We start from the raw sequence: 26,702 nt of genomic DNA, 5'->3' as shown, positions 1-26,702 counted from the left end.
CCAAGGAGGAAGCTCTTCTAACCCACAGGCAAGCAGCTGGTCCTACTGGAGCCCAGGAGCTTCGCTGCTCCTAATGGGCAGGTGTACTGTGGAAGCTCACTAGAGACCAGCAAATATTCCTCTGATGTGGTAAGCCTGAAGTTGAACACACGTTCAGGTCAGCAGCTTCCTAATATCTTCACGTTCGTGGCATCTGTCAGTTAACATGCCGGAGGCTAAATGGAAGGGATGTGCTAATCTGGCACTATGTTTAAGGAAATGTTATTCAATAAATACAACACACTTCAACATCTCAAAGGATTTCAAAACTCAGCTTGTGCTGTCGCTCAAACCATGCCCTGGGCTGAACACACCACTGCTTGCAGCACCTGCCTGACATCCAGGAAACTCGTGTCATTTCCCAGTTCTTGTTTGTGACGGACAGTTTCCTTCTCATCTGCAGCGTAGGGATTGTGTCTTACTTGCATCTCCTCTGCAACGCTTAAGAAACTTACAGATGAAAAGCATTATGTAAGATATGGCATATTACTGCAAATATATTAGATGATACCGTATCAAATGGGAAGGATGGCATTGCAAATTGATCTTGAAGAGTACATTTGGGAGTTGCCAAGGATATTCATAGCGCAGTAAACAACTACTGCATACCATCTTGGTTTTCTGCCCACTGACAGTAGATACCAATTAACGCACAGCCACCTCAATAAACTTTTCATACACTTTATATAAAGGCACATGAAGTAACTTGTGATAGAAGTTAAATAAACTACTTGAAGTATGAAAATAAATCAGTCCTTTTACTGTAGAGTTATTTACAGTGTACCTTATTTATATTTCATGAATGCCTCTAGGCATACGTAGGCACACTAAGAAATCACAATGCACTTTTACAATTAGGTAATTGAGTCTGAAAATTTCAGTAAACATCCAGTTTCTGACTACAGGCTAAATGCATTATATTCCAATAAGAATCTTAATCCAGAGAGAATGCAAAGAGAATACGAAAAATGGCTAAGTACATAAGTGACATTCAAATGGATACAAAAATATATTTTCAGGAGAAAAAGATATTGCTTGGAAAAACCATTACCAATTTTGATTACTGGGGAGGTAAAGCAAAATTATTAATATAAAGATGAATTAAAAACATTGACAGTCTAGAAGCTAGAAGAAAAGAGGCATTAAGAACAGAACTCTGAAGACAGGTTAGGAAATAATATACCATAAGTGGAATGATACACAAATGTGTAAGTAAATACAAGCCCCTTCACAGCAGGAGAAAGGACTAAAGGCTGTGAATCCCAGTGACTCTCAGAGGCCGATGGGAATGGAGAGGCCAATGATCCTCCTTGCTGTCTGTCAGCTGCCAAAGGGTTTGCCACTGCATGCTGTACCGTCCAAGTACCAAGTCTTGATACCCGAATGCTGGAGGTGACCTGAACAGGTGCGCCCTTGTGCTTGGGAATAGATGGCAATGACAGCCAGAGCAACTGAAAGTAACTTTATTTTAAAATAGTTACCTTCCCTTCCTGGTTTTACATAAATATTTGCTGCACTGTTGCAACTTTATTCCCCCTATCTCTAAAAATTATTTCTTCTCTAAAGGACAGTTAGGAAAACAGTATGGGGAGAAGACAGAAGTGTTAGAAGAGGGAGAATGAGTGGGACTGGAGAACCAAGGGAGACGCATGAAAGGCAGAATATGTCACCAGCAAATTGCCTAGAATGGAGGGACATGACCTCCAAAGACAACTGCTTAAAAGATGGAAATAATGAAGCAGTGGTAATGACATTACACAGTGCTCTCAGAGGCCTGAGAATGATTATCTCTGATATGGTACAAGCAATATCCATCCCAATGGCCTCAGCTTTGGGAACAATTCTGCCTTGGTACATGTGAACTAGGGAGAGTTTCTATTTCAAAGATCTTAAAGTCTAAATAGCCAAAGCAAACAAGGAAAGGAATAGTAAAGAAAAGGAATATTAAGATGCTGAGGTTTTCTGAGAAATACGTGTTTCAAAGAGCAATAATGAACTACTTATTAAGAATTTATCACATCTATCTTAAATCCCATTCTCCATGGAATTGGAAATCAATATGCCACTGCAGTCAAAGCCAGATTTTAATTGAAGTTAATTTTTTATTCCATGCAATTTATACATTAAAAATGTGCAATGAAAATAACACTCTTCAGATGCAGTGAAAAGGCAGAAATATTTACACCTCATTTCCTTTTTTTCATGTTATGAAACAGTTTTCTTCCATTATTTCTACAGATTTAAAAAACAATTTTAACAGTTGGAAGTCCATTCCTTCTACAGCTTCTTCTAGAAGCCTAACCAAACATAATTAACAGTTTTGACACATTTAATGCTCCTGAATCCCACCCATTTCAAATGAAAAGAGATTGCACTGAAAAGCAGTCAGTGAAAGTTCTTAAGTTCTTAATTCTGCTGACAAATCATCTACAAAAATTAGTTTCAGTATGTTTTTTTCAGCCTCACATCTAGTTATCAGATATGCACTGCACTTAAGTTTAATATAGCTTGTTATTTAGAGGTACCAGCACTTAGCATCAGTTGTTAGCATTGATGCTCAACACTGGTGTCAAACATCTTGTACTGCCCGTAGCAGCGATCAATGTCAGCTTATTATTCTACCCTACTTCCCTACCTGCTTCTATCTGACTCTTAGCCTGATTTTCATGAAATACTCTGGTGCAGGGAATTGTTCTGTTCCTCTCTGAAATGTTGCTCATGAAAACATCTCACAGTGGATGGTTTGGGCTTGAGTACATCACAAAATACATGAAATAGAAAAGGATGGGTTCAAGATGCATTTACCTTAAATAAAGGCATTCCTCCCCATTTTATTTAAAAAAAAAAAAAAAAATCATTTAAATCTTGACTAGTTTTCCATAAAACTACAGCAGCCCTTTGGGATGTGCTATTTTGCTGTTGGATTACAACAGCTCCTGCAGTTGTTTGTCATTTGTAAGAAAACAACCCTCCTATAGCACCCCCTTTAAGTATTTCCTCAGCAGGTTTATCTTCTGAAATCCTCACTACAGTAAGTTGCATTAGAGTTATTTAAGACGTCAAATCACAGAATGGTTTGGGTTGGATGGGCTTAAAGACCACCTACTTCCAACCCCCTGCCATGGGCAGAGATACCTCCCACCAGCCCAGATTGCTCAAAACCACATCCAGCCTGGCATTGAACACCTCCAGGGATGGGGCTTCCACAGCTTCTCTGGGCATAAACAACATTTTGTAAATGGAGCAAAGCTAACACAAAGTACCTTTCAAAGCTTCCCAATGACTTTTTATTTCTATTATACTGACCACATAGCTCCTCCTCCAGTTAGTAATGCAGACCTAATCACCACATCAGATGAGGACAGACTCAGACTGTTTTCCTCTGAGTGTCTGATGGTTTCTCTTAATTTCAGAAATAAGAATTCCAATTTCAGTTTAACATGATCTTCTAGGTGATTATACCTCAAACAAAACCACACACTAATACAACACAACCACTCACAAGAATTGGCCTATAGAAGAGATCTTCACACTTCGGTTAAAAGGTTTGAATGAAGACATTCATTCTACAATTACAGCAAACGCATGCTATTGTGTTTCTCAGCCTTTTCCTCCTAATCTACCCTTAATAAATTCCTTGAAGCATCACACAAACTGCCTTTTCACTTTCTTTTGGGTTGTTCGTCATGAAACAAAGTAGGTTTACTGGAAGAACATTTTATTAAAAAAAAAAAAAAAAAAAAAAAAAAAAAAAGCAAAACGTTAACAAGAGGAGAACCTGCAGCTCATTCTGTGGGAAGGGTAGATGATGCTTTCCAGTATCCAATCTGGCACAAATCTAACGCTACAGGCTGCCACAGGTTCTAGAGATTATGCCTGATATTAATAGAGAGTCAGCAGCATCAGCCTATAAACAGTAAGACAAGATTTGAAGGAGGGCTAGGGCAGGGAGCAGAAGATCAGGAAGAGTTCAGTGCTTTCTGAGAAGGGACTCGGGGCAGAAGAGCTGCTTGCTGCTCAGGCAAGCAGCACTAGGAACACACCTTCCATTCAGTACATTCCCTGGCTCGCTCCCCGGTGGAAGCAGCCAGAAGCCCTCTAACCAACATCCCTCCACACCCTCTGTCCTTCTTGGCAAGCCTGGGAGAACAAAACACAGTGACCCTAATGCAAAAGGATGTAACACTTCATAGCCTGGAAGTACAATGTGGGTTTGGACAACACAGTGACGGGGCCAGGAAGCCTCCTCTGCAGGGCTGTGGGGGCACAGGAAAGGAGGCAACTGCACACATGCTTTTGGGGTATGCATGCTTCTGCACTTGCACACAGACAAGTCAGGCACTTGGGGACACGTAGATGCTTTTAATGATCTCAGGACAACCTACTGGCTTGCTCATTTTGACCACACAGAAAAGCTCTGCATTTGGATGCGTGTCTTTCTTCCAGAAGAAATCCCCATAAGAGCATATGTGAGCTTCTCTTTTTTTATTATTATTTTTTTAACATACAACTTCCTCTTGGCTGGATACCCAAAGTTGTAAGTTACATATTCTATTTCTAATATATACCTTAATCTGCTTTTCCATTTTTGTGTCCATAAAAATGTGAGGTTTATGGTGCCAACAACATAGCTGGATTTCCCCCCCAACACCTTTAAATAAATAAGACACCCTTAAATCGCAATTTATTCTTGTGTATATCCTGAGTGGAAAACAAAACCGTTTCTCCTTAGCAGAACGCATGCTCTGATTTCTGTATTAGAATGATAGAAGGGTTTTTTCCCTATCCTTTGCCAGTTTTTCTGCTTCCAAAACTGAACACATTCAGTACTTAATGTCCAAGGTATCAAACTTAGGACTGCCTCTGGCTGCCAAAACAGTTTCAAGGGGTGGGTGGGTGGGTGTAGGGCCACTAACATGAAGAACTGATGGTCACCTATGGAAATGTATCAATTTCTTGCAAAGCATAATACAGTTATACAGAACTAAGACAAACAATGCATGGTTTAATGCAACAGTTAAATAGGTGTATGCAATTTCAATGCAGTCCATAATGTAAACAAAAATGGAGATAAACAACTAAATTATGATTTTTAAAACTGACAACAGTCAGCAACAACCTCTCTTGCTCAGTTACAGTGAGATTCGCCACAAACACCTAATGATCAAGCTAAAAGTATCTTTCTTGCAACAGAACCATTCTTGCATTTTACATCTCCCTGTACTTACAAGGAAATTCTTACATCAAATGACAACTGCTCCATTCACCTCTAGTAATAGCATCATGAATCGAGCCAACTGTTTACAAACTGATGGTTGGGATGTTGCCTTTCAACATAAATTCTTAAGCAATTTCAGCATTAAAGTTGTACCATGCAAAATGCTGGTCAGTGAGCAGCAACTGAACCATATAGCATAGACATTTCTTCTGGACTACTTACATAGCATGTACAAGAAATTGAATGCTCTGTGAGGGCTGGATTTGTGCGGGCAGTTACAAACCAGTAAAAAGCCAGGAAAGCAGCAGCTCTGTGAAAGCACTTCTTTCAAACAGGCACATGTCCTGCAAAGTAGCAACACTCTTGAAACCAGAAATTGGCCTTGGGCCAAAAGCATGATTTGCAAAATGAGAAAAAAGCTGCAGGACACCCTTTGGAACAAGCACCGGCTGCACGAAGCCCAGAGCTGCTTGCAAGGGAACTCCACTGCAACCAGGAAATGGCGCTCCAACTTGTAAATGCAAGATAACCAAGTCCACCAGCATTTTTTCTGGCATAGTAAACACAGGTTCCTGTATTTTGGCTTATTTCCTGGATCAAAGAGAGGTAAAAGTCACAGCTCTACATTCATGTGCTGTACAGCTTCCTTGACAAACTCCCAGATTAACACTTCATTTCTGAGCACTGCAAGTTTTGCTATACTCTGATATGTACAGTATTGCCAGAGCTCAGACCCAAAGGAAAAAAAGCATAATACAAGGTTTTCTTACATAATCTTACCAGCATTTCTCAAGAAGTTTAATTAAGACCACCAAGAGTCAGCACGGTACTTCTGTGAAGCACCTCCGAGGTTCCAGCAGGGACCTCCCTGGGGACAGTTCACCAGCAGCAGCCTGGCTACTGGCAGCAGGCTGAAAATCAGGAGCTGAGCATGAAATTCAAGCCCTGTTGAATTTCAGGTGGGTTTTTGAAAAAGATAAATGAAGAGTAAAATGACATCAGGAGATTTATTTTCACTTGTCTAAATGAAGCTTAAAAAAGACTAAAAAAAGTACAACAGGTTTCTACAGGTGACAAACTGTCGCAGCTCTTCTGGCCACAGTCTACTGATTGGCTTTATTGAGCAAGGAACAAAAACAGATTACCTCAGCATTAGAGTTTACTGATGATTTACTAAATGGCAAACACATTACCTGCATTCCTCTGCTGTTCTCATTCATGGTATGCTTGATTGCAACACTGAAAACTAAGAGGCTATCTCAAAACACACCTAATATTCAGCATTGCTGGGTGTTAGCTTGCCAGATAGTTTACTATATAAAAGAGCTTTGCCACCTTTGTAAGAATCAGAAGGTTTTCTGAGATTATAATGAATATAAATGATGTTTCTGTGACTATCACAACCCTGAGCCCATTTAATAGTTGATGGGTTGTTTGCTAAACAATGATTAAAAACACTATGTTATTTTATGTTGCTTAACTTTATATTAAACTTTGTTATTTTCTATATTTGTTGAAACAAGAACCAGTTGATTTGGACCCAACATCTATTTTAAATTGCTGATACATACACTTGGTCTCCAAAAAATTAAGTATAAGTCTGTAAAAGCAACAAAAAGAACAGCTCCTGATGAATTTAGGGCAGCTGTGCAGAAAAAGAAACCATGACCCGATTACCTAATTCTCACTAATTTTCCTGAAAGTGGGTACTCTGAGGTTAAGGTTAGCCTCAAATCTTCAGAGCAGTGGCAAGCTTTAAGTAGGACAGCATGCATAGATCTTCAGAATTTTTCAAATATTTTCTTTCCATTTGCAACATTCCTATATATGATTGACTGGCTATTTCTGAAGCTCTTTGTGTCTCTACCTTTTCTTATTAAGGCTGAAGCCCAGCTCCTTATGTTGCCTAAAGAAACTCAGTTATTAAAGAAAGATGCTGTGGTCAGATGCTCCAGTCTAAAATATCATGCAATTATAGGATTTTACCTTCAGAAAATCCCAAGTCCCTGAAGAGAAACCACTTACCCTACCACTACCTCCAAACTTTGACATGTTATTAAAAAAAACATTACTAAAAACGTGAAAACAGTTAAAGACGATGTTTGCATTTACATTAGGCCTTTTTACATGACTTCATGCAAAAGCCAAAAGTCCAGCTGCCAAGCATTAAAGTGTAAAGAAACAAGCATTGGTAAAGTTAACATGGAATTATAGCCCACTGGATAGTTACAGAAGTAAGAGATTAAAATATTTCAATGAGCATGGCTATGCTACAGAAGTGAACATCTGCACATCTTGTTCCCGTACCTCACTCCCATTCCTTGCAGCTGTCCCAGGCCATACCACTACCCAGCGCACTGCACGTCACCCCTAGGACTGTTGGAATGAAAGGATGGGTCTTTCCTACGTGCCCTTGGGTCTTACACAACACCCCTGCAGATGCAAAAACAGGTATTTGAGAGATGTGTGGATGGGGCGCTTATGGACACTGTTAAGTGGTGGGCTTGGTAGTGTTAGGTGGTGGTTGGACTTGATGATCTTATGGGTCTTTTCCAACTGGAATGATTCTATGAAAACAGACAGACCGTGGCTTTGGTTGGTTCCATGTCAGCCTAGGCCTTTCCATGCTGAGGCTGTTGTAGTTCTGGGAACTAATTATTGATGTTATTTTCCTCTATGAGGAAAATATGCCATAATGCAGCTGTTGCATCACATGCAGCACTCAAGATGTTTTACTGGAGTTGTTAAGATGCTTCAAGTGATACTTTTTTGTATGCAATTGCAGTAAGTAAATGGTGAGGAGAGACAAAGTTATTTCTTGCCTTACCTGTCTTAAATTAGCTCAGACTTGATCTTATTTCTTCCTCAAAGGCCCACGCAAAGCTCTGTTTCTTACAAGTCCACCTTCAGACTAAGAAATCACGTTCTTTGCTTTGACAACATAAAAGAGAAGGAAGCGCTCAGGAGAGTTTTCCCATAGCTGCGTGGAACAGGCATGTTACTGGAGAGGCTTAAACTTAATGTGAAACTTAATATATTCTTATCATCAAAAATGTGAGGAAAAAATGATATGGAGAAAACGGGTAAGCTGGCAGACATATCCACCATGGAGAAAAGTGTGCAAGAGAGGAAATTCACTGTTCTGGGCAATTGACAGGGTGTCTATACCAGGATTTTACTCTCAGACACAGGAAACTATCAACTACTGCACTATTACTTCTATTGGGGAATAGAATTTCCTCATGCACACAAGAATATGAGCCTTACAAACAAAAAAAACACACAACAAAACCATCATGTGGTAAGTTATGTTCACCAACACGCCATCCATCCTAGGAAGAGCAGACAGGAGAAGACAGATGACAGTCACAGGGCAGCACCAAGTAGTCTCTCCAAATACCGGAAATGCAGCATCTGCTGAAGCCTGCGGGTCGCTGTTGTAAAATGCCAAGAATACTTGTTTTAATGGACTTCTCGATCTGGGAGATATCTTGTGATCTATAAGCTTCTAGCACAGCATCAAGCTGGTTTTACGCAACCCTCTCCTCAGTTCTGGTCAAAAGGTAAGGCTCAATTCATGACATTCCTCTGCCTCAGGAAGTGAAGAAAGATTGGCCCTTTCAAAGAAAACCCATCACTGCTTATCAAAAGTGAAATACAGTGTGCCAATATTTTTACTTTCATTTTTCTTAAGGACACATGAAGAAGACATCAGGAAATACTTTAGGATTTTGGGGTGGATGGGTGGAGTAGAGGAGGAGTAGCAGCATGGATTTCTTTCAGTCCACAGAATGTAGGTCAGCCCACTCTGATGGCAACACCCTGAACTTTTCTTCACATTCTTAGATGTATGCATCTCACAATTTTGCAGGCCAGGAAATCATGAATTTTAGTCATGGTCCTGCCCCTGATTTGTCAGGGGACCTTAATATTTGCTTCTCTCAGTTACTTATTTTAAAAACTGTGTCAAAATTTTGCTTGTCTTGCAAACTGTTAATAAGAAGCGATATTATATAAATGTTGAGCAGTGTAACTTCTATAAAGACTATGTCACAATGTAATAAATTAGAGAAGCTTGACTTCCTTATTTCCCAATAAAATACTATTTTGTGAAGTATGTGCAGGATTTATTTACTTCAAAATAAAAGAATTTGGAAAATGTCCTTCCTTCCCTGTATAAGCTATTTTTAACTAGTAATAGATTTATATTTTACTCTGTGAAAGTATAACCTATTTTTAACCTCACATTTTCATGTAAAGTTTATGAACAAAATACTTTAGAACAGGAAATCAGAGACCATTTCCTGTTTTAACAAGGATAATCCCTTGACTAGTAGGCAGAAATATTCAGTCCTCTTTATTGTTAATTAGCACACTATTCATCCTATATTTCACAATTTAATGAAAGAAAGCAAGTTACTGGGAACATTATTAAGTTCAAACCATCTTTCACCTTATTTATCCAGAACTCAATAAAACTGTTCAGTCACAGACTTGCAGCCTCCAGCTAGGTTCCTGCTATTAGTCTTAAATCACTTTTAGAGTTGCAATAACAGTAAGTTGCCAAACTCAAATACACATCCATCTACATCTGCTCGATAATTTGTCTTACTGGGCAGTCTGGAAGAATTTCAGTTATTTGACCAAAGCTTTAAGGTCTTTTTTTTTTTTTTTTTCCTGCTTACCACAGAATCAATACTTTCTAAATCTACAAATTACCATTTGAAAAAATGTATCTGGAAAAATGTTGAAGGGCCAATGTTTTCTTTAAGGGAGAATGAGATGGCCTCTAAAAAAAAAACAAAACCCTGCATGTTGGCAGGTTTAAAAAGGTAACTACTGCTTCCATAGCGAATAGCTGAATCTCAAAATTTCCAGCCTTAACTATGAGGCACCTTTTCAGAAATTGATTTATTCAACTGAAGAGGCCAATCAGGCCACAACAACAACAACAACAAATAGGGAGCATGAAACATAATTTCATTTCATCCCTGCATGGTGGAACAGCAGAAAGCTGCAAGTGACAACAGCAACACTGAGCAGCAGCCACCCACCCTAAAGGCTTAGTGACCCCTGGGTCTGGCAGCATCAAAGGGGTTTGGCAGCATCAACCTCTTCATGCAGCACAGCATCTAAAATATCATGAATGGGAGAAGTAAATATCTGGCTGCCCTCTCCAGTGCCCACCACAGCACATCTTCTGCACAGGTATCATAATTAAAGTAGTAACCCTTAACACTGCTGTTTTAAGATGATAAACTGATTTTTGAGCTCTTCACATTTGATTGAAGCAGACACATACAAGGCTAATTAACTGAATGAAGTCCTCCCAGAGGAGGGCCATAAAGATGATCAAGGGGGTGGAGCACCTCTCCTACGTAGAAAGGCTGAGAGAGCTGGGGCTGTTCAGCCTACAGAAGAGAAAGCTCCAGGGGGACCTCATTTCAGCCTTTCAGTATTTGAAGGAGACTTATAAAAATATGAAGAACAATTCTTTGGTCAATTGGATAATGAGAGGATGATGGGGAATGGTTTTAAACTAAAAGAGGAGAGATTTAAATTAGAGTTTAGGAGGAAATTCTTCACTCAGAGGGCAGTGAGGCACTGGAACAGGTTGCCTAGAGAGGTTGTGAATGCCCTATCCCTGGAAACATTTAAGACCAGGCTGGATGGGGCCCTGGGCAACCTGATCTAGTGGGTGGCATCCCTGCCTATGGCAGGGGGGTTGGAACTAGATGACTTTAAGGTCCCTTCCTACCCAAGCCATTCTATGATTTGAGTCTTAATCAAAGCCATTTACTCCCTCTGAATTGGCACAAGTACAAAACAGGCATGCTCACCAGCACAGCCAGTGCCATACGCTAGGATCAGGGAGAGTAGGCAAGGCTGCTCTCCATGGAGAAGCACCATGGAGAAGCTGCCACGAGCTACATACTTTGGCCACCCGCTTCCTGCTTTACCCAGCAAGGCAGCCACAAATTGCTCAGACTTACACTTGCCTATATTTCCAACACAAGTTCTCTGTTTTACGTCTGAAATTTTATGTAAAATCTAGGTAGTGGTCCAAAATTTCTGCTGCATTCCATCCAAACTGTGTTTTCCCCTTTTAACTGGGAAGTACAATTAATAGCAAGCCTATGCAAATAAGCTAATATATGTTATTCAAAGAAGCCCTATCTCCATATAGAATATCAGTCTCTTGATATTTTTCCTTTCTTAAATGATGCGGTTTTATCCATTCTCACCTGGATTCACAGACTGTAAAGCAGAGACAAAGGGAATGAAACAGAATACATGATCATGCTCATAGTTAGGTCTTACTGGAACAAACAGTAAGGATCTTAATGATTCCCAGAGTTTCTGATGGCCTCGAGCAAACTGCCTTCACAGAGGTGCCCCCTTTGGCTGCATGCGTGGCACAGGTGATTCTAATTTTATTTGCTTCACTAATGCCATCTGCAACCTTAAGACAGCTGTGCTGAGTTCATTACATACTGCTTCACAGGTCTGATAAGGGCAAGACATTAACTACCATGTTGAAGAAAACTGTTTCAGAGCATAATGAGTTGTCTTTGCTCCGGCGTCACTTAAACTTGTCCACACTAGCCAGGCACTACCTTTGATGAAGGAATCAATACTGCCTGAGCTGACGTGTCAATTGAGCTAATCTTAACTGAAAACAACTGCTACTGTACTTCAGATCTACACAGACTGGTTTAAGAAAATCCTGTCCAACAACTCTGATCTGCTGTACCTCCCACTGAACAGCATGGCTGACTGAGTCCTTCACCCCTTTAGATGCAAAACAAAGGAGGCTAGGTAAAATCACCATATCAAGGGATGAGAGGCTATAAAAATGAAATTTCAGAGCTCTTCTGAATTCAGGGTATCACTTTCAGGCTGTGGTGAAACATGAAACTCACTTTCCTTATGTGTAAATAAGTGTCTGTTTTAAGGAACCTATTCAAATAAACTAGTTTAAGTTAACAGTACCACACGCTTATTAAGTCCAAAAGCTTGAACACAGTTTTACATTTGTAGGGATATACTTGAAAATACCTTTGAAAAAGATAGCAAAGGAAACATCATTGATAGAAGAAAAACACACAGGTCATTCTTGCTACTAAAAAGTTAATTTTCAAGTTTATAGAGCCAAGTTTAAACATTTGCATAATAAAATTCTCCTCTGACAAGGCTTAAAGTGTTGTAAGGTTGAAAAATATATATGGATACTGAATACAAAGAATTACAATAGTTGTGAATTGTAGTGGAGGCTGTACTTAGAAAAATTTCATCTACTCTAAGTACTAAATAGCTTACCAAATCACGGGCTGTATTTTATTCTGTGGTATTTTGTCTGATGGTTTCATTCTGTCCCAAAACAACAAGCCCTCCTCCAACTATTCAGTTTGCTGAAATAATATACATGCCTACACAACATTTTGGTTTCCTTCTCAACTAAAACCAAAACAAAAAGTTCGTCAGTTCTGCTAACTTTACAAATGCTGGCACTTCAGTGTGCTGAATGCTGGCTAGTGTGAAGGAAGCTGCGATAAAGCCGTAATTTAATTTTGCCAGTAGGACCAGCAACGGGATCCAGTCTTTCAATCAGAAAAGGTAATACATTGCACTACATTACACTGTAGGTTCAGTAATGCATAGTAGGAAACAAAAAGAGCAGTCAAGAGAAGCATGAACTACACAGAATTTAAGTGTCTTGCCTTTCAAAAGTTACAGAGATGATAATACATTTTTAAAACCAGCTAAACTCTACTGTTTGTTCTTTGTTAGTCATCAGGGAGGCATGTCACTACTCTCCTGTAACTATGTCCCCCAATTACTTCGATGACTTCTTCCTGGACGGATCTTAGATCATGTCATTGTTTCAGATAATATTTTTGGAATATCTTCAAGTCTTTCTTCCTCAGAGAGCCCTTTTCCAGTTCTCCATATATGTCCAAGATGCATCTTCACGTCATTTCACAGGTATCTCCTCCCATTGGTGTAACTCTCAATTTAACTTCTTTCCCTCTCTAGCCAACCTCACCCTTCCAATCCTCTCCCATCTTCTGTTCCCATCTTCTCACTACAACGGGCCATGATCATCCTTCACTCTTAACTGTCTCTTGGTCCATACACACAGGATGTTTTCAGAGGCTGCCACATAGCTCTTTTGATTATAATCTACAACCCTTCCCTTGTCCCTTCAGCTAAATCATTCACTTGGGCCTATTTTTGCCTCATCTACAGTGATCCTTTCTGGCCAACCCAATACAGCCACAACCACATCATGCAAGTAACATGGGTAGATTTGCTGCTGCTGTACTATCCATCTCTCAGCCTCTGGCTTTTAAATATACTGAACTTAAGTTGACTGTTCTCACCTTGACTTTTCGCCACTGATCTTATTTGTGTGCTCACCCCTTGCCCTGCCACCCCTACCCTGAATAATTCATCAGCCTTCCACCAAGCGTAACATCATTCAGTATTTCCACATGTGCACGCCTGGCCACTGTTCAGAATGATGCGCCTTGTGTAATTCAGAAGACCCCTCCTCCTCTTCCCCAGGAGGAATTACACCTACCATAATGAATGCAAAGGCATATCACCTAATAGAAGAGCCCACAGGCTTTTCTATTCGTGCTAGTACTTTTCAATTGAGACCTACACAATTGCTAACCTATGTTTCCCACCTGAGTTTAACTTTTCTTTCCTGTTACTTCTTCCACTCTTGTTACAGTTATCTCAAAACCGGCCTGCAAAGTCTAAGGGCTGCTAGTATTTTTTACAGCTGGCTTTTGAGCACTGCTATAATACAGCAACAATGCAACACTACAGACAGGTGCAAATGCCGCATCACCAGGAAAATACTTGGACTCGGAGAGGTCAGAATGCTGAATAGGGCACTACCCCCTTGAAAACCATATAAAAATGTACTATAAGCCAAATGCTTTACAAGGCAGATATAAATCTCACAACTCTCCTGTTTTTGAAGAATCACCCTATGTTATGCAGATTGTCAGGAAGAGGCAGGCAAACCACCAATAATTATTCAGCTATCTCATTGGAGAGCCTGAGAGAGTGACACGGTGACAACTTGGAGACAGCTCAGGCCTCACGTACCACTGGAAAACTTTAATTTCCCTTCGGTGGGCCTGGACTCCAGCTTGTGTTCAAAGGACACCTTCAAAACACATATACCTCTTAAGCTCTTAACCACTATAAAAGAAGAAATTCATTCAATGGGGAACAATATTTTCCTTCTCAATGTATTCATAAAAGGGTCTCTCCCCCCTCACAATATTCAGGTAATATTTTAGCAGGACAGTCTTGGCTCTCATCCACCAGTGAATTAGGGCTTCATCATTCCCATAAACTGATTTAAAACCCCTCTGTTTTGTCCCAGGAATTACTTCCCAAAGGGTATAGTTTCAGAAGTGGTTCCAGAGACTTGAAGTGCTTTCTTTATGGGGAGAAATAAAAAATAATATTTCTGTAAAAGACTATCCTTTCTTCAGAAACATTGGTATCTGAAGGACATCAGTTCACTAGAAGATTTTGGGAGCTGGTGTGGCTCCAAAGACTCCTTCACTGGGAACTTGTCTGTGATTTTAAGCCATTAAAACAAAAGTGCATCTCTGGAAGAGGCTAGTACGTATTTTAAAATCTCACTGTGAATCAAATAAAGCTAAATTATTTGCACTGGTGATTTGCTAAATGTCACTTCAGAAATGCGAAAGAAGGCGAGTTTTACTTCTTAGACCAGCTTGCATTCCTGCACATCACTCGGAAGAGAACAACGGAAACGTGACTGAATGTGAGAAAGTACCAAAGTGCAATGTGTGGGGGTGGGGAGAAACACACATACTACAAAAATGTAGTAATTCTCCACCCAAGCATTGCTAGTGAATGACCTCACTGGTTTCCTACATGTACTCCAGCAGCCTTCCTGCCATCACTGTGTTGAGCCAAGCAATGATGTCAACAGTCCACCTGTGAGAGTGATGTAGCCCCCTCGGTCAGGGTCACAGAGAACTCGGATAAAAGCTGTGCCAGTGTTAATTAAATGCACTTCTTGTTTCACTGCTGATTTCCTCTGATAAGGTTCAGCTCATTTTTCCTGGAAAGACTTCCATGCTGAAAGGGAACCAGAGCCAACTATAATACAAAACAAATATTACTTAGAGAATATGAAGACAACGCACTAAATATTTAGTTAAAAAAAAAACAAAGTCTGACAGTTCTAGGAAAAATACAAATCTAATTAATTTACACATGCTAATGACGAGACTAAACTACAAATGCTAGTTACTGCAGATAGCTTATTTTTCAGCAGTACTTAACACTTCTGTTTTAATGCTCCTCCCAATTCAACTGGAGCAGATTTCTAACAATCTACTTTACCGCTGATAAGTTCTGACAGGTTAGAATGAGAGGAGCTTATCCAGGAAAAACATGCTATGAAAATGGAGTTCAACTTTTAATTAGCATCAGAATTACCATTACAACTTTAACAGACACATCGCCCAATAGCATGTGTTGTGCCATCAGAAAGACCTCAGATATAAAAAGACTCCAAGCAGCTTAGCTATTAAGGATACTTTTCCACTAACACAATTATCCTGCAAATAATGAAAGGGAAAAAAAATATATATATATATATATATATATATTTCTATAAAAAGATCTACCCCCACTGTCATGACTGGATGCTTTCACCATATGCTGTCACCAGGATTTCTGTCATTTTTTCTACTTTGTTGCTGTAGACATTTTCAGATAGCTTTATTAGTGAAAGAACTTGCAAAGGAAGACTCTCAGTATAGTAACCTTACATGAAAAATATTCCTTCTTGGAATTCCTATTAAGTCTTAAGACTTAATTGTCGACAGTAATACACACAAACAAAATCCTGAGCTGACAAAATAGAATCCTACTTTTGAGAGCACTTTCCTATTACAAGAGTGTGTTTCCTGAAAATCACAAGCATCAATTCTGAAAGGTGACAAGTGGACCTCTTCCCATACTTTTAATTATAGAGAAAGAATTGTATCACAAAGGTGTTAGGAACATATTCATATTCATTCAGATTTGTAGCAACTGTAATAGTTCCAAGGAATGTTCTGTCCCACATTCCTTATCATTAGCAGTATATTCCAAGTAATTAATGATCACTTGCTGTCTACTTAGTTTTTTATCTCTTGGGGATCTTATGTCTATACAGCACCTTACCCTAAAAATTCTTCTAAAACACATAATACTAAAAATATACTATCTACCCTGTTCCTGGTGTGGGAAAAGATCCATGGCTATACTACCTCTCACTAAAGTCAGGATAACTAACTTGGACATATTTTTTAAAATTTCCTTCAGCTGGAAATCATATTTATATGTACGTATAAAATGTCCTTCATAAGAACCATATTTTTGGTTCTAGGTGGCAAATCAAAGATGTGAGGTATGCCTTGAAATCATTTGGTCTATACTGCTCCTATGGACAGTTCATATAGATTTACAAGGCTGAACCACAGTTAGTTTGTGTTGAAGAGGGCAGTGTGACTCATTCAGAAAGCTTAGCCCAAGAACATTTTACTCCAACATCCTACAGAATAGCTCCCTCATGGATTTGAAGCAGTTGCTGCCCATTCTTCATATTTACTCCTTCTCACAACTTTATGACACACAATTTCCAGTTCAATCTTGAATCTAGGCCATGAAGGAGACACTAGAACTTCTGACAAACTGTATTCTGTCACCAGTGATTGAGTCTTACACAATTTAAACACACAGCTGTGCTGGACTTCTGGTGGATTCTCATCATGTAGTCACACAGAAGGAAAGCACATCCCCATGTCCAGTGAGTTAAAGTGACACAGTTTCCTGAACTCCAGGAACTCTCCTGGTCAGAAAGTACTTCCTTCCTTGTTTCAAACACTTGATTGTTTCAGAGGGAATTCAAAACAATAGATTAGAAACTTTCAGCCTTTCCTAAGTGTACTGCTACACAAGGAAATCAGGCCGTGCTCTGGGAAGATGAGATAACATTGGGAGAGGACTCTTATCCGGAAATGCAATAGCTTTTGCATCCCTTCTCTAGGACCATCCCATGAATCAGCTACATATAAAGTAATAATTCATACTCTAAGATGTCAGATGCAGTTCAACTATTGTTTGAAATAAGATGTGCATGGTTAGCAAAGGGCACGAGCAGTAACTTCTCAGATACTTTCATAAGCCATGTTGGAGGACAAAATAGTAGGAGCTTCCTAATCTGAAGTCCATACTTTAAAGGAACAGTTAGAAAAAATGGATAATTGCCATTTTTAATACCCCATTGTTTACATCTCTAAAAAGGAGAAAGAAAGTGCTACTACTGCAGTTACAAACCAATGCCTTTCGCACTAGTTTTAAAGAACAGGCAGAGAGACTCCTAATAGCTGGGAATGGATTGGGCTCATCAGATCCTACTGAAAAGCATTCTTTTAATCAAACACTTTTTCCCAACATAATTCCTTTCATCTATATATGCTATGGAAGAAAGATGTAACATTTACAATACCATCTTCCTAGGGAAGATACAGGGAAGCCGGTTGATGAGATTTTTTAATTTTTATTTTTAGCAAAGCTTTCAACACCGCCTCTCACAGTATCCTTCTGGACAAAACAACTAACACACAGCTACACAAATATGTAATAAAACAGTCAAACAATTGGTTGACAGGTTGAGCTCAAAGGGTAAATGGGCTTACATCAGACTGACAGCCAGTCAATAATGGGGTTCCATAGGGCTCCATTTTGGGGCCAATTTTCTTTAACATTTTCAGAAATGACTTAGATGCAGGACTAGAAGGTATACTAAGTAAGTTTGCAAATGATACTAGATTAGGAGGAGCTGCTGACTCCCTCGAGGGTAGAGAGGCCTTGCAGAGATATTTTAATAGATCAGAGTGCTGTCAATCACTGACTACGAAATTTAACAAGAGCAAGTGCCAGATTCTGCACCTGGGACAGGACAACCCTGGCTATACATACAGACTGGGGGATGAGAGACTGGAGAGACGCCACGTGGAAAGGGATCTGGGGGGGCTCTGCTCGATGGCAAAATAAACATGAGTTATCAGCGTGCCCTGACAGCCAAAAGGGCCAAATATGTCCTGGGGTGCATCAAGCACAGCGTTGCTAGCTGGTTGAGGGAAGTGACTGTCCTGCTCTACTCTGCACTGGCATGGCCTCACTTCAAGTATTTTGTGCAGTTTTGGGTGCCATAATTAAGCAGTATGTAAAACTATTAGAGTATCCAAAGGTGGAATATGAAGATGGTGAAGGGTCTACAGGGCAAAACGTATGAGGAGCAGCTGATATCCCTTGGTTTGTTCAGCCCTGAGCAGAGGAGGCTGAGGGGAGGCCTCATGGCGACCTGCAGCTCCCTCACGAGGGGAGCGGAGGGGCAGGCGCTGAGCTCTGCTCTCTGGGGACAGCGACAGGACCTGAGGGAACGGCATGGAGCTGGGACAGGGGAGGGTCAGGCTGGGGGTTAGGGAAAGGCTCTGCACCCAGAGGGTGGTCGGGCACTGGGACAGGCTCCCCAGGGCAGTGGTCATGGCACCACGCCTGACAGTGTTCAGGAAGCATTTGGTCAGTGCTCTCCGACATAGTTTGATTTTTGTGTGGTTGTGTGTATAGCCAGGAGTTGGACTCAATGATCCTTGTGGGTTCCTTCCAACATAGAATATACCAAGATCAAGTACAGTTATTTAAAGGCTGCAAATTGAATAATCAAAGGTAACAGATATGTAAATATATATATATATATTTTTTCAGGATTAGGGTGCCTATGTACCTCAGACTCAAAAACATCAGAAACAGGAACAATGGGAAGAGTCATTGTCTCAGACCCTGTAGTCAGAGCTTTTGTATATTATGTTTTCCTAATTCTCTTTTCTTATCAACGTAGAGCTACACAACAGGGGAGGATAAAATTATTATTAAAAAAATGAGGACTCACCTGGTTCTATACATTTTTAGTGACAAAGGGGAAATGCACTTCCCTATCAAGTCAGATCAGAAGTAGGGGAGTAATCAAGTTGAACGCTCTACACTCACCGTTCCTACCAGAGGGTAGATGAATCCAGCTCCAATACTGGCTCGCACATCACTAATTGGTAAAATGAAACCAGTGGGAACACCCTTCCTCTCAGGCTGATGGGAGAGGGATAGGTGAGTTTTTGCCATGCAGATGGGAAGATTTCCAAATCCCTAACAGAAAATGGAAAAAAATGAGAGAAAAATGCTTTTAAGATTGCAGAAAACATAGAACACATTTTTACTTTGTAATCAGCATTTCTGTAAATCCTAAAATCTATATAAGCAGCAACTAATCTCAGTTCCTTTACATCTAATATTTCAGAAATGGACAGAATACTGTATTTTACACACTATTGTCTTTCAGCTCAGGCCAATACCTCCAAAGAGACTTGCCTGTAGTCATATACAGCTATCTGAGTGGATTCTCACTCTGCAGTTAGGTACAAAAGGTGCCTATACAAGAGTTAGTGTGTGCTATTTTCAGAAAAGGGTGCACAACAAGCACCACACTGAACAAGAAACCTACATTGCTCAATACAATTCCAGAAGGGCACGTCTCTCTAGACAATACTTCCCTCTGGGACTTAGCGACCTAGTTAGATAACCTAGACTGGGATTCATAGCAAACTCTCTAAGAGTATCAACATCTTCTCAAGGGTGAAAACAAATGGCTCATAATGCTCAGTTTGTTTTTAAACAGGATAAAAAGCATAAGGTGATGACAGCCACTTATGACAGTGCAGCAACTAATCAAAAAGTAGGAAAAAATCATGGAAAGGCCATCCGGAGCTTTCCCAACACTTTGTCTCCCAGGTTATCAATTAGCCTTGGGTCAGACACCTTCCACTCTTCTGTTCAATGCCTTAACAAACAAGGATGCAATTCTCAAGGCCAGGAGGAGAGGCAGCACTGCAGGCAATTGACTCTATAGCCCAGTGCTGACAACAATCCTTTAATGACATTGTGAAAATATTTCCTAATACTGCTAACACTTAGACTAAAAGTGGATTAGAGAATCACAGTGGGAAAAGATAAAGAAATGGATTATTCTGCTTCAAGTAGACTAAGTAAGCTTCTTTTCCATCTAGAAAATCAAGTTCATTCTCATGAGATTTACATATAGAGAAGACGGCTATACTTCTGCTTGTCTGACCAATTTGCTGAAGCATGCTCAGGAATTTTTCCATGACACATCATCCATAGTTTCTATTTTCTGACAGAACGGCTCCAGCCATGTTTACTTCCAGAAGCTGTTACGTTTACAGAAATACATTCACCTCTCCACATGGTTTCAAAACTGTTTTGAAGCTGTAACAAAGCCCACTCCTGTATGTTTTAGGAACAGCGACCTATTTCACCTTCTAGCATTAATAATCCCTTGAAAATAACATGAAGGAAAGCAAACAATTTCACAAGTGTTTAGTAACAAAGCTCCCAAACGTGTAACTGTGCACAGGTCTTTTGTGATGGCAAACTCATTTTTGAAGGAACAAATGAATATGCTCGTTCACCAGCAACTACTTTTGCAGATGTGCAGTTATCACATTTAAAGCAGTAAGCCTAAATTACCACTCTGCACAGAAAGTGCATGATTTCATCAGCAACCTCAGAATGATTCTAACCATCATCCACATCTCATGTAGATATGTATGAAAGTTATAGGAAGGTAGGAAGGTATCTTTCAAGGTGAAAACCATTCTGTTCAATCTCTTCTAATCCATACGAATCCATACTGACCACAGTTCAACATCATGGGTAAGCTCATGCCTTTTAGCAAGGCTAATCTAAACACTCCAATTTGAGGATCTTTTTACCACCTCAGGTCTCCCGAGACTCTCATCTAACAGGTAATCAACCACATAATTCACTGTTGATCTTACCTGCCGGGTGTAACGATCAATTTGTGACTGTGCAGCAGGAGACAATTCTATATCTTGAGCTCCATACACCTTCTGAGCAATGATCCTTATTTTTTCAACAATAGGAAGCTGCAGAGACAGAGAAACAATACAAGTATGAACACAAGCCAAGAGAAACTTCAATCTTATTTGCTGAGTAAGAAATCTGAATCTCTCATTTAGATTCATCCTTCTTAAACAGGCTTGCTAACAAGCAAAGGGCACTCATGATGGATATGATGCTCAGCTACAGGTACATGAATTAGAACCATGATGTCAGCTACTCCATTATGTAGAAGCTGCACTATTTGTGCATTACAGAGTTAGCAGCATGAAGTCACTAAACTCAGTTCCAAATGCTATGAGTATCCACACCACATTATTAATCTCAAATTGAATGTGTGTTTTACAGCTTCCACTTGAAGGCAGATTCAGACTTTCACATTTAGGCCATTGGAAATCCTTTCACAGATTTTCAGCATACAGGTTTTTGCAGAGAGGTCATGCGTTTACTTTTTGTGCCATCATTTCCTTAGGGTAAATTCTCATTCCTTTTGTTTTGCATGGCCTTGAAGACAACAGTTATGGCCCCCTATAGCCTATTCTAAACAAACCAACCTCTTCTGCTTCTTTCAGTGTGAACAGGATGATGAGGGATGGACCATACCTCTCCGCACTAGTTCAGCTACTTCAGTGCTGACCACAGATGGCCAGAGATGCACGTGATACCCCAAGGGACACGTCACCTGTAATTTGTACTTGAGCATATTTAAGTCACAACACATGCAGAAGAAATGCTGAACACAGAGACATCGCTTGGGAACGAAGACTTGGTAATCTCAAGTAAGTAATATACAAAAGTCACCAGAACACAAAAATGAACAAGGGCACGTAGTTGGTATGTCAATAACAGACTACCCAGTGCATTTATAGGAAGTTCCACAGCTAATTATATTTTTGCAATGCCTATCTAGAAGGAATGCCTTTTTTTTTTTTTTCTGGCAAAAAATGCATCAGTTAAAGGGCCCATGTCAAGCTGACCTTTTTTTTTTTTATAGTTATGATTAAATTTTAGAAAAATGAAATTTTAAAGTAGTCTGCCTTTACAGTAATGAAGAACTGCAGTAACAGAGACATCACAAGACAAGAAGCTTGCCAGGCTTTCAAACAGCCTAAATATAATACAGCTAAAAGCTACTAAGTCTCAAACATAATCCCTCCCTTACATAAGAAATTTCAGAGAGTGGTTTAAAGATGTACCACAAGACACCTTCTGAACATGCTGACTACATGATTATTGCACCTTAATTGGGTGGAATGATGTCATGTTCCTGACTTCAGGCTTTTTTAAATGAATCCAAGCAGGGCAATAAAATCTAACGAGGATTAGAGATAACACATTGCGAATATCCTGGATATAATTCCTGGCAGCATTAACCTGAGTAGAATACCTCAGTGACATGGATAACCATCAAAAGATGAAAACTCCTCCAGGTTGATTATTAAGTACATTCATGCCCACTGCAGTCTAGAGTGCAGTGGAAGAAATGCAAAACACATTTGTTAAGCTTGCCCTTTGGGTGCTGTTTGCTAATAGAAACGGCCAAAGCAAAGGCAAGAGGAATTCCCCTCCTCGTTACCAGTATGCCAACATCAAAGCTAACAGCTTTCTGCTTAAATCTCAGTAAACGCATTGAGATGGAGATGCTCATTTAGATTCAATTTGCATTTGCCTCAAAATATTTCAAACTAATTTGACAGCAGCATAATTAGTATGTCCTTAGCCTCCTTCTAGCAACTATAACTGTAGTTTCCAAACAGACTGCAGCAGGGTTCTGGCTAGCATCACCACAGACTGCTTTAACAAAGGCAGGGGCACCCTGTCTCCCAGGATCTGCTACGTTTCTTTCTCCCAGGATCTGCTACGTTTCTTGCATGACTGAATCTGTGCTGGACAGTGGGATGGTATCCTACAGATTTTATTTTTTTTTTAAAAAAACATCATATTTTTGGAAAACTTTCAAGCCTGTAACCACACCTCAAATTTTGCAAATTTAACCTCAAAAGAATCACCAGTTGGAAAGCAGATACAAGAACGTGACTGGCAAACAACACTTTTTCTGAGACCACCACATGCACATGTCAACTGGGTGAGGCAAGCACATGATGTTATAGAGTTTGAGCCTATTTAACCTCACAATGCATGTGGATGAGACTTGGCTGAGCACAACCCAGACAGAAAGCAGCAGGGGGGCACACATTAACAGAGCCCATGTATGTGCACACTGTCGGAATATGCTTCCTTCCTGAAGTTTCAGAAGTAAGCTGAAGAGTCCACTACACTGTGCTAAGGATCCACCTGCTTCCTAGTATTTAGTGGGATCTTCAAGGGATCGTCTATTTAGAATCACAGTGTAAGAACATTTTGAGCTAAAAAGTTTCCTATGTGTCAGTTAGCAAGCAATATTGCTGGAAAATTTAATTTAAATTTAACCTATAGAAGTATTCTCAAAAAAAAAAAAAAAAGCCATGTACTAGATTATATGAGAAATACAAATTAATTTCAGGTGAAAATAGCATAATGGTACTTATTAGAAAATAAGTCCTTGTAATTCAAGAGGGTTTTTACGCATTTGATAAAGTAAAACTCTGGATGTTTACAGGACACTTGTAGGAACAATTCTATGTTGTTTTTATCTGGTCTTTGTGGGCAAGTTTAGCTTTAAGTTTTCAACAAATCTGTTGATTAATCAGCACTTTACTGTGGAAATACTTTCACTGATGGTAACAGGGATCCACCATATGTAGCAATGCTTCACAGTGCTAACTCATATGGAAAAGAGTTTAGCTGAATTCAAAGGGGCTAAAAAGTAATTTAGTACCTAAATAAATAAGATATTTTAAGCAGGATTTCTACTCCAGCTGATACCAAGCTTCTAAAAAATCTTGTGAGCTACCTAGTTATACCTTAAACACCTTGGCAGAATATCTGCCAGCAGAAGCCACATCTCTCAGGCATTTAGAAAAAAATAAGTCTTTCTGTATCTGTCACGTATTTCATCCAAGAATTTCCTACAATAGCCCAGGGCATTCCTGAACTAGTTGTTCATTCACACTGTGGAGTTCCCTTCCTTGGAGATCTCCAAAAGCCATCTGGATATGATCCTGGACAGCCTGCTCCAGCAGGGAGGTTGGACCAAATGACTGCCAGAGGTCCCTTCCAACCCCAGACAGTCTGTGATTCCCACTCTCCAAGTGCAATGCACCACCTTCAGCAGCACTGATGCAACTGTTTGCAAGTCCTCATTAAAACCTTCTCAATGAAAGAAGAACAAAAAGTCCTGCCTGGATGGTGTGTGTAGAACTGCACCCTTACAAGCACCAACCTAGCCCCACAGCACCTCTGCTAATTGACCTGCTATGGTGACAATGATATTTAAACAATGTGCAGACAACTCAAGTGTCAAAAGTATGTAAGATTTAGGATCAGCAATAAAAGCTGTTTCCGTTTCATTTCCTTTAAGGAAGGTTATGAATGTTATGCAACTAAGCACATTTAAGTAGAGGACAGGTGACAGCTACACAACAAGCAACATGAATTTAGACAAAAACTGACTTTTATAGATAGCAACTATGTATTAGTACTAATGCTGATGGAATTGTGGCTTCTCCAGAGAATTCTTTTCAAATTCAGTTTTAACTTCTTGAGAAAACAGTGGTATGAAATGTTCAAGGTAAATGTATACTGAATGTAAGAAGGTGCTACAGGGCCATACTGTACGAGTATCTGCTGACAGCTAAGTAGCTTTGGTGTTGCTCTAAGAAACAGCTGATCATCCAGCCCTACTAGAGGCAATATGCATTTCTGAAATCTTGCACATGCAGAGCTACCAAAGCCATATGCTCCTTCTGAGACAAGCACAAACACACATGCTTGTTGAGGCTGCCAAGCACCCACACCATAAACAGGATTAACTCCCAGCTAAAGCCTAGCAAGTGCTACAGCAAAGGCGCACAACCAGCTTTCACAAGAACAGTATCTGCGTAGCAGTCCATTTCAATATTTGATAGAGAACAATCAAACCAAGAAACTAGCAGTAATAAAGAGGAGAACCCGTCATTCTCTAGACTGAGCTGACTATCCAAGATGAAATCACACCAGTGTCGTCATTCAGCCATACTGCTGCTTCCAGGCCACCTCCCTTGCAAGACATGACATTAGTACAAATTAATGTTGTCTATACACAGTCTTCAATCTTCCAAAACTATCATCAACATACTTTTTACTACAAGGTAATATACTACAGCTTTAATTAATGCTACCTTTTTCTAACATTGCTTTCACTCTCTCTCTCAAGTAAGAACAGCAGCTTGAAGATTATCATTTTTCCAAGTGGAACTTGACACCCAGAGCCAATCTCGGAGATTGCTAAAAACAACTCCTGGTCCTTCCTTCCCTCCTTTTTATTAAATACGCCTGCTGATTCTTCCCTACCAAGACAGAGTCCAACATAAAATGTCTCTGAAAAGCCAGAGCCAACAGCTGTAAGTCTTCATTCTGTGAAGTCCCAACAAATGGCACAGCTACTACAAGAAGCAGTGGTGTTATCTAGCTTAAATTGAATACCTGAATTCAGTCAGCGTACCTGTCTGAAAGGATCTCTTCACAGTTATGACAAATATTAAATTTACACTAATTCATTACCTCAGAAAACTTAAGATTTGCTGAAAAACATGCAGTTAACCAGAGAATATGGAAAAGCCACTCACTGAACCATCACTTGCATTGCACACTGGATACTTCAAGCTCTTTAAACATTCGTTTCAGTCCCACTGCCTATAATATTGCCACTACTTCATTTATGTGATCACCAGCCTCTGGATTTGTTGTAACAGAAATTCTTAAAATAGTTTAAAAGTCAAGGCAGTGGCACTTAAAAAAAAAAAAAAAAAAAAAAAAAGTTATGCATTCCCTGAAAGCAATAATAAAGAACTAGTGCTTTCACTTAGCACTGGTTGACTAAGTGGAACAGTATGCAGACATCACTCATTCCTCTTCTTGGGAACATGGCCAAATGAAAACATATGATGGGAGTATGGCTGAAGGTGCTGTGCGGGGTGACAGAGTGCAGTGCTAAAACAATAGCTGACTCTGCACATTCAAACTCCTACTTCTAGCTTTTCCCTTGGATAAAATAAAAACACATTTACTAAAGTATCTGTATATTCTGGTTCCAGAAGATCTGTGGCTGACAGAAGGATTCCCAAGTCTCTAGCACTCTTCTTCCTTTGTTGGCACAGGACTAGATTCTGTTTTTTAATTTGCGGAAAAGCATATTCAGTCAAGTTAAACAGTTTGTGAATCAACACCTAAGCCTGTGGCCTTAGAGATTTATATTCCATTTCCCCAGCTTTGAAATCCCAGCTGTGCTGGGAAGAATATTGCTTCATGAGAAGAATAG

The 26,702-nt window shown here is 39.8% G+C and overlaps 1 protein-coding gene across 3 annotated transcripts in view; it reads right to left on the bottom strand.

Annotated features, from left to right (window-relative positions):
* Positions 1 to 26,702, bottom strand: part of MTHFD1L (methylenetetrahydrofolate dehydrogenase (NADP+ dependent) 1 like) — a 146,472-nt gene that overhangs the window by 25,928 nt on the left and 93,842 nt on the right. For all 3 annotated transcript variants that reach the window (XM_032184138.1, XM_032184139.1, XM_032184141.1), the window contains 2 exons: positions 21,223 to 21,330; positions 19,361 to 19,513 (listed from right to left, as the gene is read on the bottom strand). In XM_032184138.1, the coding sequence (XP_032040029.1) occupies positions 19,361 to 19,513; positions 21,223 to 21,330 (261 nt within the window). The remainder of the gene's footprint in view (positions 1 to 19,360; positions 19,514 to 21,222; positions 21,331 to 26,702) is intronic.

The sequence above is a fragment of the Aythya fuligula genome, chromosome 3, assembly GCF_009819795.1.
Source record: "Aythya fuligula isolate bAytFul2 chromosome 3, bAytFul2.pri, whole genome shotgun sequence".
Lineage (NCBI taxonomy): Eukaryota > Metazoa > Chordata > Aves > Anseriformes > Anatidae > Aythya > Aythya fuligula.
The sequence above is the reverse complement of the archived record's forward strand: the minus strand, read 5'-3'. Positions and strand labels throughout refer to the sequence as shown.